The sequence below is a fragment of the Heterodontus francisci genome, chromosome 23 (assembly GCF_036365525.1).
Source record: "Heterodontus francisci isolate sHetFra1 chromosome 23, sHetFra1.hap1, whole genome shotgun sequence".
NCBI lineage: Eukaryota > Metazoa > Chordata > Chondrichthyes > Heterodontiformes > Heterodontidae > Heterodontus > Heterodontus francisci.
Genome location: NC_090393.1, coordinates 38,527,663 through 38,544,952, shown reverse-complemented (window position 1 = coordinate 38,544,952; position 17,290 = coordinate 38,527,663). Strand labels below are relative to the sequence as shown.

At 41.4% G+C, this 17,290-nt stretch overlaps 1 protein-coding gene across 5 annotated transcripts in view; it reads right to left on the bottom strand.

Annotated features, from left to right (window-relative positions):
• Nucleotides 1–17,290, bottom strand: part of fbxo21 (F-box protein 21) — a 54,123-nt gene that overhangs the window by 15,280 nt on the left and 21,553 nt on the right. For 2 of the 5 annotated variants that reach the window (XM_068055128.1, XM_068055130.1), the window contains one exon: nt 12,796–12,986. In XM_068055128.1, the coding sequence (XP_067911229.1) occupies nt 12,796–12,986 (191 nt within the window). The other 3 variants (XR_010977272.1, XM_068055131.1, XM_068055132.1) reach the window with 3 other exon arrangements.

The window sequence follows — 17,290 nt, the reverse complement described above, 5'->3', positions numbered from 1 at the left end:
TTCACTCCACATGATATCAAGAAACCGCTGAAGGCACTGGATACTGCAAAGGCTATGGGCCCTGACAACATTCTGGCAATAGTACTGAACACATTGCTCTGGAACTGGCTGTGCCCCTAGCCAAGCTGTTTCAGTACAGCTACAACACTGGCATCTACCTGCAATGTGGAAAAGTGCCCAGGTATGTCCTGAAGACAAAAAGCAGGACAAATTCAACCCGGCCAATTACCACCCCATCAGTCTACTCTTGATCTTCAGAAAAGTGATGGAAGGTGTCGTTGACAGTGCTATCAAACTGCACTTACTCAGCAATAACCTGCTCGCTGACGCTCAGTTTGGGTTCCACCAGGGCCACTCAGCTCCTGACCACTTTACAGCCTTGGTTCAAACATGGACAAAAAAAAGAGCTGACAAGAGGGGAGGTGAGAGTAACTCCCCTTGACATCAAGGCAGCATTTGGCCGAGTGTAGCACAAAGGAGGCCGAGCAAAACTGGAGTCAATGGGAACCAGGGGGAAAACTCTCCTCTGGCTGGAGTCATACCTAGTACAAAGAAAGATGGCTGTGGTCATTGGAGGTCAATCATCTCAAGCCCAGGACATCACTGCAGGAGTTCCTCAGGAAAATGTCCTAGGCCCAAACATCTTCAGCTGCTTATTCAATGACCTTCCCTCCATCATAAGGTCAGAAGTGGGGATGTTCGCTGAGGATTGCGCAATGCAACTCCTCAGATACTGAAGCAATCCATGTCCATATGTAACAAAACCTTGAGAACATTCAGGCTTGGGCTGATGTGTGACACGAATATAACTTGCCATTTAAGTGCCAGGCAATGACCATCTCCAACCATCTCCTCTTGACATTCAATGGCATTACCATCGCTGAATCCCCCACCATCAACATACTGGGGGTTACCATTGACCAGAAACTGAACTGGACTAGCCACATAAATACTGTGGCAACAAGAGCAGGTCAGAGGCTGCGAATTCTGTGGAACTCACCTCCTGACTCCCCAAAGCTTGTCCACCATCTGCAAGGCTCAAGTCAGGAGTGTGATGGAATACTCTCCATTTGCCTGGATGAGTGCAGCTCCAACAACATTCAAGAAGCTCGACACCATACAGGACAAAGCAGCCCGCTTGATTGGCACCCCATCCATCACCGACGCAAAGTGGCAGCAGTGTGTACCATCTACAAGATGCATTGCAGCAACTCACAAAAGCTCCTTCGACAGCACCTTCCAAACTCACGACCTCTACCACCTAGAAGGACAAGGGCAGCAGACGCATGGGAACACCACCACCTGCATGTTCCCTCCAAGCACACACCATCCCGACTTGGAATTATATTGCCGTTCCTTCACTGTCGCTGGGTCAAAATTCTGGAACCCCCTTCCTAACAGCACTGTGGGTGTACCTACACATGGACTGTAGGGGATCAAGAAGGCAGCTCACCATCACCTTCTCAAGGGCAACTGGGGATGGGCAAATGCTGGCGTAGCCAGCGACGTGAAAGAATAAATTTTCAAAAAATCGTCTCAAATTCCACCACACTTGTAAGTAGCGGGTTCCAGGTCATCGCCACACGCTGCATAAAAAAGTTCTTCCTCATATCCCCCTGCATCTCTTGCCCGAAACCTTAAAGCTGCGTCCCCTATTCCTTGTACATCAGCTAATGAGAACAACTTTTCGTTGTCTACCTCATCAAAGCCTGTCACAATCTTCTACACCTCTATCAAATCTCCCTTCAAACTCCTTTGCTCCAAGCTAACAACCCCAGCTTCTCCAACCCAACCGTTTAGCCAAAATCCCAGATCCCTGGAACCATTCTGGTAAATTTCTTCTGCACCCTCTCAAGAACCTTCACATCCTTCCTAAAGCGTGGTGATCAGAGTGGACACAATACTCAAGTTGTGATCTAACCAGAGCTTTATAAAAAGATTCAGCATAACTTCCCTGTTTTACTATTCAACGTCTCTATTTATGAAGCCCAAGGACCCATGTGCTATTCTAACTACTCTGTCAGTATGTCCTGCCACCTACAAGGATCTGAACACATGAACCCCAAGGTACTTCTGCCCTTACACACTCTTTAGAACTTTACCATCAAGTCCTCTCCTTATCCCTTCTGACAAAATGTATCACCTCACACTTTTCTGTACTAAATTCCATCTGCCACTTAGAATGCCTATTCTGCTAGCCTATCTATGTCCTGTTGCAGTTGATATGCATCATCTGCGCAGTTCGCCACACCTCCAGGTTTGGTATCAGCAAATTTTGAAATGTTTTTCTATTCCAATTTCCAAGTCATTTGTATATATCCAAAAAAAAGCACAATGGACCTAGCACTGAGCCGTGGGGAACACCATGGTCTACCATCCTTCAGTCTGAAAAAAAAACTATTTACCACAACTCGCCGTTTTCTGTCCTTAAACCAATTTTTTTTACAAATGACCCTCCGATTCCATGAGCCTCAAATTTCATTAAGTGGACTTTTATGCGATACTTTGTGAAATGTTTTAACATCCATATAGACAACATCCACTGCATTCCCTTCATCAAAAAAAAATTAATTAGATTAGTCAAGGACAATCTGCCCTTTACAAATCCGTGCTGGCTCTTAATTAACTCAAATCTCTCCAAGTGCCTGTTGATTTTTGCCCCTCATTATTGTTTCTAGAACCTTACCCATCACTGATGTTAAACTAATCAGCCTAGGGTTACTAGGAATGTCCTTACATCCTTTCTTGAATAAGGGCATCACATGTTCCCCTCTCCAATCCTCTGGCACCTCCCCCATATCTAGGAAAAATTAGACGATTATGGCAAGCCCTTCCGCTATCTCCACTCCCACTTCCCTTAGCCACCTTGGAAGCAAGCCATCCGGACCAGACAACTTAATTACTCTAAACAAAGCCAGCCTTTACAGTCCATCCTATCAAGTTTCACCCCATCCATTACCTCTACCAACTCGGTTTCTACTGATATTTTGTCAGCATCTTCTTCCTTAGTAACACCAATAGAAAGTACTTAAGTAGTCTAGCCTTGAAGCAAATATCACCCTCTTTGTCCCCAATTGGCCACAATCCGCCTCTTACGACCCGCTTACTATTTACATGCCAGATGATGATTTTTTGGTTTCCCTTTATATTAACTGTCATTCTATTCTCACTTTACCAGTCTTATTTTCCCTCTTCACTGCTCCTCTCAGCATATTGGTTTTTGGCCTGGTTCTCGATCATACAGCCTCGTTTTTTGTTTCATTATATTCTCTATCTCCCTTGTCATCAAAGGAGCCCTGGTTTTAGTTCCCCAACTTTTTCCCTTGTTGAAATGTATCTAGCCTATATCTGAAACATCTCATCCTTAAAGATCACGAACAGCTGAGTTACTGTTTTTCCTATAGGTCTTTGGTTCTACTTTACACTGGCTAGACCCCCTCTCATCCCATTGAAATTATTCCTCTTACAATTTAGAAATTCTACTTTAGACTGTTCCTTGATCTTCTCCATTTCTAGCCTAATAATCAAGTGTTCTCCCCACAGACATGTGGCCCACCTCATTCCCCAGCATTGCCTCCTTCCTAGTTGAATCGTGAACATACTGGTCATGGAAGTTCTGCTGAACACATTTCAGAAATCCCTACCCCTCCTTACCTCTTACTATAACATTATCCCAATTGATATTTGGGTAATTAAAGACCCCAATATCACCACTCTACAGTTCTTGCACATCACTGTGATTTCCCTGCAGATTTGCTCATCTATCTCTCTCACTATTTGAAGGCCTATTGAATACTCCCTATAATGTCATCATACCCTTTTTGCTTCTCAACTCTAACCAAATGGATTCTGTCCTTACCCCCTCAAGGACATCCTCTCTTTCCAGCACTACAATGTCTTCCTTAATTAGTATTGCCACCTCACCTCCCTTTTTTCCTTCTCCATCTTTTCTGAACACATTGTATCCTTGAATTAAGTGCCAAGTTCCCACCATTTTTAAACCATGTTTCCGTTATTGCCACTACATCATATTCCCAAACGGCTATTTATGCTGTAGCTCACCAACCTTATTCACCACACTTTGTCCGTTTACATACATGCACTCTAAATCAGTCTTTGTATTCCTCGTAGTCTTTCTTAGTCAGCTCCTACTTAATATAGTAATTACTTCCATCCCTATACTAACCAACGCCCTCATTCCATTATGCACCTTATTCCTCTTTTCTACTTCTATATGCTGGTGCCCATCACCCTACCAATTTAATTTAAACCCTTCCCCAACCACATTAGTGAATCTCCCACAAAGACATTGGCTCCAGTCCTGTTGCAACCCATCCCTTTTGAATAGGTGCCTCTTGTCCCAAAACTTATCCCAATGACCCAAGAATCTGAAGCCCTCTCTCCTCTGTCATGCCTCAAGCCACACACTGATCCTTCCCATACTCCTATTTCTACTCGCACATGGCACTAGCAGTAATCCACAGATTAGTGACCTTTGAGGTCCTACTCCTTAACTTCCTCCCTAGCTCCTGAAAATCTGACAGTCGGATCTCAAATCCTGTCCTTGCCATGTCGTTGGTACCGACATGCACCAACTTCTGGTTCACTCCCTTCTCCCTGCAGAATATCCTGCACACTCTCACTGATGTCCTTTACTGTGGCACCATGGAGGCAACACATCATTGACGATGATGGTTACAGAAATGCCACTGTTCCCCTAATTATGGTATCTCCTATAACAACTGCATTTCTACTCTTTGCTTTTCCCTCCTGTACAGTCCCTTGCCCATTGGTGCCATGGTCTAGACTGCACTCCTTCAAGGCATCATCACTCTCAGCAATTTCCAATGCTGAGTACCAGTTTGAGAGTGGCACATACCCTGAAGACTACTGTACTTTCTGCCTCTTCCTAGTCTTCCAGATGCCCACCCATCTACTATCCTGAACTCTCAATGCCTGTGGGGTGACCATCTCCAGGAACGTACAATCCAGAAAACTCTCATCCTCCCTGATGCTCCACAGTGATTCCAGCTGCCCCTCAAGATCAGAAACCCTGAGCTCAAGCAGCTGGAGACTCCTCCCCCAAGGCACATGAAGTGTCCTGAAGTTCCCACATGCCACAGGAGTAACAGGTCTCAACTACCCATCCACCACCTTAAAAAAAAAACCTCTATTCCCTATTTTAGAACCGAGTCAGTGCCTTGTTTAAACTATTGATTTTAATTAATGCCTCTAGACCTGCTCTGTGCTAATAATCTTATTAACTCATTTATTGTTATTACTTACCCCAATTGAAATTTTTTATTTCCCAGCTCCTAGTTTGAACAAATGCCCCAGTTTAAAGAGGGGAAGAAATAAATATTCACCAAACATCCACTTCTTATCTGCTTTCCTGTGACATCACACCTTGAGTTTTTTTCCCTCTTTTTCTCAAACTCCCACTGACTCCCCCTCGCTACTTTTAACCATGGGTCTCCGGCACTGTTCTCTCTCAGCCTCGCTTCCTCTGCCTCATCTTCAACCACCTACAGCGTGATGCCACCACCAAATATATCTGCCCCTCCTCTCCTCCTTTCAGCATTCTGGAGGGACCATTCCCTCCACAATACCATGGTCCACACTTGATTCACCCATAATACCCCTTCACTCTCCTATAGCATCTTTCCATGCAAGTACAGGAGATGTAACACCTGCTCATTTACATTCACCTTTCTCAATGTCTAACGCCCCAAATGCTCCTTCTAGGTGAAACCATGATTTACTTGCACTACTTTCAATTTAATATACTGTATTTGATGCTCACGATGTGGTCTCCGCTACATTGAGACGACCAAATGCAGACTGGGTGACTGCTTTGCAAAACACCTCCATTCAGTCCGCAAGCGTGACTGAATAAATAATTTTGTATACTTTTGTACTGCTGTGAAAGTGGACTGTAATAGTCCAGTATGTTGCATTCACATCTGATCTCAATTGGTACTTTATAATAGGACTTCTGATCAGTTTCTTGAGATTTGCAGCTCGTTCCTACTGCTGAGCGTCTCCTGTTCCTAAATGCACTGGTAGTCAGCTAGAGTACTCATTGATGATTTATGCATTGTAATAGACCAGCTGCTCGGCTTGCTACAATTTTGCTGTTATATATTTTATGCTGGCAGGTTTAATTTGGGAATTGTGACGCTGCAACTGTTGTACGTCATGTTTTTACTTCATTTAATGATTAATTTAATTAAATAAATACTGATTAAGATATATACTATTAACTACAGTCAGCTGCCAGTTATGATTAAATCTATTACTGTTAATTGCAACAGTACATGAATTCAGCAGAGTATTGATTAATGCATTAGCTTTATTTTATACTCTTGAGGTGCAGTGTTCTGCAGCAGAGATGACCTGGATTGGCCCATGGGTCTCAAATTATATATCCCTGCAGAATAAATCTATATATTATGGCATTCGTGCCCAGGCAAATGGCATATCAGTGAACTGTCAACGCACTTTCAGTTATCAAGCAGTCAATGAAAATGGAGGGAAAAAAGTCTGGCTTGCAAGTTCTAGAATAAATATCAGCTGATGTCACAGGCCAAAATTATACAAGATAGCACTGAACATTATAGCTTCTTCTGGGCAAATCCACTTTGACTTCTGTTCCTGTATATAATTATATATTGAGCTCACTGATTTAATGCTTAATATTTCTTCACAATCACCAAAATATTCAATTGTGCTACAAACATTGAAAAATATGAAATTATAAAGGAAAACAGCAATTGGTAGAATCCAGATACTTGTACCTTTAAGAGATTTTTTAAAAGGAAACAACCTCTTCATTCTTTCAGAGAAGGTATCTTAACCCAAAGACCCATGAATAAACTTTTAGCAATAATCCCTTAACGCATACAACAGTCACCTGCATTTCTATAGCGCCTTTAACATAGCAAAACATCCCAAGTCGCTTCACACGAGTGGTAGTGAGCAAAATGACAAAATACGATTATCTTTTTAGATATTAAATTCGTAAGTGGAATGAAAACAAATCTACAGCTCGATAGGAAGATGAGTACTTAAGCATGCATCAATTATACTTCAGGCATCACACTTCATAGAATCTTATAGCACAGAAGGAGACCATTTGGTCCATCATGCCTATGCTGGCTCTTTGAAAGAGCTGTCCAACTTAGTCCCACACCCCAGCTTTTTCCCATAACCCTGCAAATTAGTTCTCTTCAAGTACAATAGGATGGGAATAGAGGGATATGGTCCCCGGAAATGCAGGTTTTAGTTTAGGCAGGCATCAAGATCGGCGCAGGCTTGGAGGGCCGAATGGCCTGTTCCTGTGCTGTTCTTTGTACATGTCTAACTGCCTTTTGAAAGTTCATATGGAATCTAATTCAATCACCTTTTCAAGGAGTGCATTCCAGATCTTAACAACCCTCTGTGTGAAGAAATTTCCCTTCTAGTTCTTTTGCCAATTACCTTTAATCTATGACCTCTGGTTACCAACACACTTACCAGATGAAAGTTTCTCTTTATTTGCTCTATAAATCCCTTCATAATTTTGAACACCTCTATTAAATCTCCCCTCTTTTCTGAAGGAGAACAATCCCAGCTTCTCCAATCTCTCCACATAACTGATTTCCCTCATCCCTAACATCATCCTAGTAAACATTCTCTGTATCCTTTCTAAGTCCTTGACATCCTTCCCAAAGTGTGGTGCCCAGAATTGGACACAAGAGACCAGCTAATGCCTAACCAGAGATGTGTAAAGGTTTAGCTTGACTTTATTTTTGTATGAAATGCCATTATTTTCAAAGCCAAGTATCCATACACTTTCTTCTCCACCTCATCAACCTGCCCTGCCATCTTCAACAATTTGTAAATATGCAGCTCGTGATCACTCTGCTCTTGTACCCCCCCCACCCCCCATCTTAAAATAGAACCATTTCAATTATATTGCCTCTCCATATTATTTCTCACAAAATTCATTATTTCACACACGTCCACATTAAATTGGATCGGTCATGTGTATGCCCTCCTGAAATCTGTTACTGTCCTTCTCACTGTTTACCATATTTGAATTTTGTATCATCTGCCCTGTATGCCCAAGTCCAGGTCATTAATATATAACAAGAAAAGTAACGATCCGAATACCAATCCCTGGGGGGGATCGTCACTGCATACTTCTCGCTGGTCAGAACAACATCTGTTCACTGCTGCTTTCTGCCTCCTATTCTTTAGTCCATTATATGCCCAAGTTGCCACCATTCCTTTCATACTTTAATAGGGCTTCTACTTTCTAAATACGTCTATTATCTGGCACTTTATCAAGTACCTTTTGAAAGTCCACATATACATCTACTCCAGTACCTTCATAAACCTTTGTTACTTCACCAAATAACTCAATCAGGTTTGTCAGGCATGATTTGCCTTTAACAAATCCATGCTGTCTGGCCCTGGTTACCCCATGCTTCTCCAAATAAGACTCAGTTTTGTCCTTAACAATGGTTTCTAGTAGCTTTCCTACCACTGACATTAGACAGCTTTTTAAAAAAAAATTCTTCCATGGGATGTGGGTGTAACTGGTAAGGATAGCATTTGTTGTCCATCCCTAATGCCCTACTATTTCAGTGACATTACTACTATGCCACCGTCTCTCCAGACTGATATCTCCAGTTACCAGGATTATACCGCTCTGATTTTTTTTTTTTTTTTTGAACAGGGCTGTAGCATTTGCAATTTTCCGGTCCACTGGCACAACTCCAATATCCAAGGATTGAAAGGTTGTGGTCAAAGCTTCTATTATCTCTTGTTATGACTGAGGCGGGAGGCGTGCACTGTTTATTCTAGTTGCACTTCCCCACGGGTCACAATACATATTTAAATTTTCCCACTTACCGATATGGTCAATCACACAAACCCCACCTGCCAAGACTGAGGCACACATTATTTCACCATATGAACATTAAAACTTAAAATTGCAAGCCCTGACCGGAAAGACATTTCCATGGTAACAGACAATGTTGAAACGACAGAGGTCCAGCAGTTGCTTCTCCAATACACAGAAGTGGTCAGACCAGTTTTAGTCACATGGCTAACAGGCTGCTGCAGAGAAATTTGAACCTCCAACCAAGGATGTGAACTGACTGTTCCATATAAGGAACTAGTCACAGGACTAACCTGCAGGGCAACTTGGGAATTTTTTTTGGAATTTGAACTCCCATCAAAGGGACTTGAACTTAGACAAAGCAGTGTGCTCGTGGGGTAAACAGCTCTCCTGGAACGGAAGCAAGAATTACAGCCTCTCCTTTCTACCCGTTCATCTCTTCCCACGGAACTGAATCTTGTGAAAACACATGAAACTCAAAGAGAGAGAGAGAGATTTGCCACATGAACAAAGTTTTAAGATCATTACTGGGCCCCAATGAAACACAAGACTATTTTTCTTCAATCAAGGACTACAGCAAGCCCAAGAAACATACTACCTCAAACTGTTCTATTTATCTTTTCTTCTGCTCTTTTCTGTCCCTATTTTGCATGTTTATATCGCATGTGCATGCTAGCGTGAGCGTGTCGTATATCCATAAGCGTGAACTGTATGAGTTTAAGTTTAAGGTTTAATAAATTTCATCTTTCTGCTTTAAACCAAAGAAAGCATGTTTGTGCTCAGTTCTTTGTCTTATAATTGGAAACTGTGAACAAGGATTCACACAAAGGGGAACTCAAAACACAGTGTGCTTAAAAATTAAACCCTGTTACAAGACGATCAGGTAAAGATAGCAAAAGACCCCTAGACATTGCTCACCTGGTTGTAACAACTCAATTTTTCCCCAGAATAAAACACACTAACCAGGTTTCATTAATAACCAACAAAATTATCAGTTTATTACAAAACAAGTCTACCAGTAATGAATTAAGACATAAGCACGCAGATTGAAATATTAAAGTTCCATTTTTACCTTAGCCCCTCACACTCACATATACACTGGTTAACCAGAAAAATAAAAGGTATTTTTTAAGAGCTCTATTACAGACAAAATACTTAGGCTGAGTTCTTGCTCATTGTTGAAGAAACAGCAGATGAGATACCTGGTGTTCCAAAACTGGCATACTGTCTGGCCTCCGAGTACACGTAGACGGGTCACTGGGATCTTTTAGAACAGCTCTTTTCAGCTGGCGTTCAGAATAAATTTAGCAGGCTTTTCTTCAAAGACAGGAGACGAGATGAGTTGACACTGTGGACTTCTCAGGGTTTTTTTTTTAAAAAAAGAGAGGTTCTGGAAAGCTGAGCTGGGTTGTGGTCTTCTCTCCTTCCTTGGAAGTTCTCTCCCGTTTTATACAGTTCAACCCCTACTCAAGACAATTCAAAAGCCAAACAAACAACAGGACCGGTCACTTCTTTGTAAACAATTTCTCCAGGTGTCCAAAGTTCTCTGTTGTTTGAGCTGGAAGTCAGGTGGTTTCCTGGAAAGGCTTGTTTTCTTCACAAGACCTTTCAGTGTCCCTTTTAAAAAAACATTTCCAGAGACTGTTTTTCCAAAGTCAAGCGGCCTTTACATGATCCCCTTTGAAAACCCCAAAGTTTAACATTTCTTCAATCTTTCAAAAATGACTCCTTAAAAAATATATTTAGCAAAACAGAGGCACTTTCAGAACACTCTATCCAAGCTTCCCTCAGCAACCTAGGATGCATTCCATCTGGACCAAGTCACTACCTAACTTTGAGGTGATGCCAACCTATGTAGCACCTCCTTTCCATCTATTTTTACCCGAACCAACATCTCTACTCCGCCCCCCCCCCCTCCTATTCTGCAACATTAAATTCATCCTCTTCTTTTGTGAACTTCAAAGTATCAACAGTATTTTTTTTGAAAGAAAGCCAGTCATTTCCTGTTGGCTTCCATGACTTTGATTACTTGACTTCTTCCCAAGAGCAATTACTGGATATTTATAAATATCTGCCAATCTACAGAAACTTCCTTCAACATTCAGCCTCCAGCTGACCTCAGAACATGCTCATTTAGTAACTGGGTAGTGAACATAAAGGAATGTCATACACAATTCCATCTTAGCAGATCCCGAGCAACAACGATCAACTATTATATTGCTGTAAAATATTAATCCAAAAAAAAAAAAAATGAAGATAATGACGATAACTAGATTTCAGAAGAAAAAGTGAGTAGTTTACACTCTAAAGAAGTTAAAACTAGAATAAAATGTTGACTCTCCAGCATGATGGGAGGTGCCACCTCTGGTGAGTAAAGGAAACTGATGGATAATCAGGAATCACAGAAATACACAGAAACAGATCACTTAGCCCAACTAATCTGTCAGCATTTTAGGCTCCACAAGGACAAATAGTTTTAATCACATTCGCCTACCCTGTACCAATATTCCTTTTCCTTCATTCACCTATTCAATCTAATCTAGAACACAGATATAATTTCTGCCTCAGCCATTGACCTTGAAAGTGAATTCTGCAGCCTCACAGCTCTGTATGAATCCCCAAATTACACTGCTGCTCTGAATTTGGACTGCTAGTCATTCCCAATCCACCTACCTCAGTCCTCTTTAAATATTTAAGAACTTATTTTTTTCAAATACTGAAGTGCTGTGCAAAGATTAAAATACCTGTGTAACACCTACAGACTATATTAAAATATTTTCAACCCTTTTCTTCTAATGAGATACTCTGTGCCTTGCATACAGATCAGCAGATCGATAAGCTTTTTTTGCATATCTGATCTATCAGTTTAGAGCTCCCCACACATCCAATCACAATTGAGCCACTGGGCCCAACAGATGCAAAAGCACTTGATCAAATACATGATATCTGTTGCTAACCATCAACCCGAGCTACAGAGATGTGCCCTAAAGGTAGTCAACCTCACTGCAAACTTTATAGCACTGATCTCAGTGAGCTACCAAATGGATTTCTGAAGGAGAATACTTACTTTTGTAGCTGGAAGAAGGCTGTGATTGACATTGGGGAACGAGTTTTTGGCCAGCTCTCCCATGTCTGTGGCAGCCCCTTCAGCTGGGATCATGGGGGAGGAATAATGGGAGGCTAAAGAACAAAAAATTCACAACATTTTAGCAATAATGGGAGCACGAATAATTACAGTTCCACAGCATTTTCACAATAGGGATCAGACTGTGATTAGCTTTAACTGTAATTTAATAACACAAAATACTTCCTGAAGTTAAGGTCACAATAGGGAGTAAAAAAATGGCTGTTTTCACAACAGAGACAATCAATTCAAATTATATAAATGACTAATGGACAAACTGATGTTGTATAGCGTGTGTGATGCATGTGTGAGCAAATTAGGAAAGATTCCAGGGGTATAAAAATACTTACCTCACATCAGGATAAAATATTAGGATATTCATTAATATATGATATGATGAGTGATGAATAGCTTATTATTCTGCCTGTATATCATGGCAAAATACAAGAAGGAAAGAAGCATAGTCAGCATAAACCAGATTTCACATTCATTAATATCTTTAAGTAAAAAAAATTATGCATCTTACCTTTACAACATGTAACTAGAGATAATTATATTAACTAGAAACAACTTATGTTAACAACTTAGTTGGAAAATTTACTTTCTCGCAAACTTTTACTGACCTTTCTTTTCTTGCACAAATCGGTTTTGTTGGTGGCAATGTTTGCTTTACCAGCATTGAAAAAATATTCCTTTATCTGATATTAATAACTTCAGACTAACTGGATTTAAGAGGTAACCTGGAGATATCTGTAACACAAAGGATGCAATGAATCAAAGTTACCTTTTGTGTTTCATAACGAGCCCCACTGAATACTCTATTTTTCTGTGCTTCTCATCTGTATGGCGTTTTACTTGAACTGCAGTTGTTTGGTTCTTGCGTGCAATCTGCTCCAGCGTTAGCTGGACTAAGTGTCCCACCACACCATGCTGCAAGGGATCCACAGCCTGTATGTGCTGAAGAATATCCAACACCTATGAAAAAGAAAGCAATGGAACTGAATGAGTTTATGGATACAAACAACTACAAAACTACAGTGACACCTACACAAAGACACTCCCAAAACTAAGACACCTGCAAAAAAAGACACTTATTTGACAGATTCAAATAACTTGCATGCTAAAATATACAAAAGGCATTCTGAAACCAAGGGAACTCTCAAATTCCAAACAACAGATACCTTCAACGCACAAAGTCCTTTTTCAGCTTAAACATGGATACAGCCTGCTGCAAAGCTGCTCTGTCTGGAACATTCACAGTCGTGACCACTGACACCGTCCTTGTAGCTGGCTTCCTTTCTGCCCCAAATTCTCGAGTCTGTCACTTTCAGAAAGTCAGTGCACAAAGGTCAACACTTTTTGTGAAAGAAATGGCTTTTATGAAAAAAGGGAGCACTTGACCCAGCATTCACAGCAGTGGAGAACTGTTCTATCTCTGGGACTGAATCCATGCATGGATCTATCCTAGTGATAGAGAAATTTCTCTGCCACTGTAGATGCTGGGTTAAGAACTCCCCATTTGACAAAGGCAGTTTCTTTTGAATCCTATTGGCACCACATGCTGACTTGTACACACTAACCTCACCAGCCTCTCTAAGCAAGGCAAGCACAAGCTAACTGAGAGGTGCTGTCCTATCCTGTCCCAGCGCTGGGCCATGCACTCTTCCAGCAGCAGCTCCTCTCTCTGACCCTGCTACTGGTTTCTTTCCCTTGGCTTCTAATAGGATTTACTTCTTTGAGGAGCTTTAGCTTTCGGGAGCGATGACGGATGGCTGACCCAGGTCTCCTTGCTGCTCTACAAAGTGATAGACAGGCCTTAGAGTCCCAGCTATCAGTCAGTCTTCCTACAAAAATCACTGCTGAACCAGAAAACTGTAGTTTCACTCCTAACCATAATGCGACCCATTGTTTTCCCTCCCAAATGTTCTCAATCTGTTCTAAGACTTGCCTTTGGACGCTTCAACCTGTCACCACATTTCCACCTTTTTCTTTTAGTCCTACTGCTGGTAGGTAGAACTGAAAAGCACAGTTCATTACTGAAGTTACGCTCTGCTCCAAGTGATAGCAGTTTGAAACAAAATGGGAATTTAGACTGCAAAACTGTTAAGTGAACAGAGCTGAACACCAGCAGACATGTTGAACAATTACTTTGCCTCAGTATTTACAGTTGAAAAGGAGGAAAGCTTGTCGGAAGTCCCAAAAAAACTAACAGTCGATAGGGGACAGGGACTTAATACAATTAATGTAAGTAAATGATAAGTAACAAGGAAATTAATGGAACTAAAGAGTGAGAAAACACCAGGACCAAAGAAGTTACAGACCAGTTAGCCTGACATCTGTGGTGGGGAAGTTGCTGGAGGCTATAATCAAGGATAGGGTGACTGAACACCTCGAAAAATTTCAGTTAATCAGGGACAGCCAGCGTAGATTCATGACGGGAAGGTCATGCCTGACAAATCTCATAGAATTTTTTGAAGAGGTGACTAAGGTAGTGGACAGGGGAGTGTCTATGGATGTTATTTATATGGACTTCCAGAAGGCATTTGATAAAGTCCCACATAAGAGACTGTTAACTAAGGTAGAAGCCCATGGAGTTGAGGGCAAATTATTGACATGGTTAGAATGTTGGTTGAGTGGTAGGCGACAGAGAGTAGGGATAATGGGCAAGTACTCCGATTGGCAGGATGTAACTAGTGGTGTCCCGCAGGGATCGGTGTTGGGGCCTCAATTATTCACATTATTCATTAACAACTTGGATGATGGCAATAGTAAGTCATATATCCAAATTTGCTGATGATTCAAAGTTAGGCGGCATTGTAGACAGTCTAGATGATAGCATAAAATTGCAAAGAGATATTGACAGACTAGGCGAGTGGACAAAACTGTGGCAGATGGATTTCAACGCAGACAAGTAGGAGGTTATCCATTTTGGACCAAAAAGGATAGAGCAGGGTACTTTCTAAATGGAAAGAGGTTAAGTACAGTGGATGTCCAAAGAGACTTGGGCGTTCAGGTGCATAGATCTTTAAAATGCCACGAGCAAGTGCAGAAAATAATCAAAAAGGCTAATGGAATGCTAGCCTTTATATCTAGAGGATTGGAGTATAAAGACACAGTGGTTATGCTGCAGCTGTACAAAACCCTGGTTAGACCCCACTTGGAGTACTGTGAGCAGTTCTGGGCACCGCACCTTAGGAAGGATATACTGGCCTTGGAGGGAGTGCAACGTGGGTTTAAAAGAATGATACCTGGACTACAGGGGTTAAGTTACGAGGAGAGATTACACAAATTAGACCTGTTTTCCCTAGAATTTAGAAGGTTAAGGGGTGATCTGATTGAAGTCTTCAAGATATTAACAGGAAAAGACATGCTAGATAAAGATAAACTATTTCCACTGGTTGGAGATTCTAAAACTTGGAGGGGGGGGGGGGCATAGTCTAAAAATTAGGACCAGTCCGTTCAGGAGAGATGTTAGGAAGCACTTCTTCATGCAAAAGGTGGTAGAGGTTTGGAACTCCCTCCCACAAACAGCAGTTGAAGACAAAACAGTTGTTAATTTTTAATCTGAGATAGATAGATTTTTGTTAAGCAAAGATATTAAGGGATATGGGCCAAAGGCAGGTACATGGAGTTAAGCCGCGGATCAGCTATGATCTCACTGAATGGCGGGACGGGCTCGAGGGGCTGAATGGCCTACTCCTCTTCCTATCTTCCTATGTTCTTCCTATGGTGTTGAGAGACGAAGCGGGGGGCTGCGGTGGGTGGTCTCAACATTGTTGCAGCTGATTTGGTGATCATAATCTCTGTTGGTTCAAGATTGGGAAATTTTTACAGTATATATAATGACCATTTTGAAAGTAAGACACCTGTAAAAGAAGGAAAGCTCACTCCAGACCCCAAAGGTGACCATAATTTAGATTTCACTATTTCTAGTTGACTATTTTATTACTCAGCTATCCATTTTTTTTGCAGAAGCTTTGCTTACAGCTCCAAGACTAGGTAATTAATGGAGAAAGTCAAGGGAGAAAATTTGTTTGTTAGATTTTACAGAATGACCCCACTTACTTGCATATACAGCATAGAAGGCGGCCATTCGGCCCACTGCACCTCTACTAGCGCTCTGAAAGATCTACTAATTAGTGCAGGGGAGTGGGGCTTTCTCCATAGGCCTGCACATTTTCCTTTTAAGTAGAGATCCAATTCCTTATTTATAAATGTAAACTGAGATCCATAAAATTAAAGTATAATAGTAGCACTGCAAACAGACTTCAACATCTAAACGTAAGCATGTAGCAGGAAAAGATCAATAATCTTTACCCTCCACAGGGGTGCTAAGGGACTTGTACTTCAGCAGCATTGACAAAATACCTCACTATCACAAAATTATTCAAATCCATTTTCCATGTTAATTTGCAGAAACGTATTCTTTTTTAAATGTTCTAGTACATGCTCACTTTTCTCTCACTTAAGTAGTTGTCCATTTGGGCATTCAGCTAGTTATAAGCTGCTATTTTCTCTTTCACAGCGCTTCTATTTTTGTTGTTTCTGACTTTCATCCCTACTCCTCTCCTTATTTCTGATGAGGTATGCTTCACAGGTGCTGATAATAGACCCCATCGTTCAATAGCCTATCACATCATTCTCACCCAGCATTTCCATACAGCAAGTCACAGATACCAAGCAGAAGCAGAAGCCATTGCCGATTTTTCCCTTCCCTTCCTAGCCAAAGAAGCAAAGTCCAATTGTAGTGCCCTAACCGTTGTCCTGGCTAGGGAGTGATCATGGCATCTTCCTGGTCATAGTTTAGAATACTCACATGGAATCCTCTGCTCTACATGCTACTGAACCACATCTCTAACAAAAGCACTTACTGTAGTGGAGACAATGTATTTTTTAAAAAAAATGTATTTCATTCCCCCACCTCACCACGCTTCACGCCTTCTCTGACTGATGAGTTCTGGAGATCTTTCAGACCTCACGGAGTCACTTGGCAGGCATTAGTTATGAGATGTAGGAGAACACACTGGCTCTCCACTAGCCATGGGGAAGCACCTTGCTTCATTCAATGTCTCTGCCAAACAGTATGTTGACACAGAAATTCAACATGTGGAGAATCACATCTTGCATACAAGGTGGGATATTGACTTTCCAAAGAGCTGCATTTCTATGGATGTGTATGTTTTAATCCAGATAGCCAGGACAAGAAGAATAGAACAGGAGCTTAATGTTTACACACTTAAGCTTTTATTTACAGAAACACATATTACAAACATGCACCT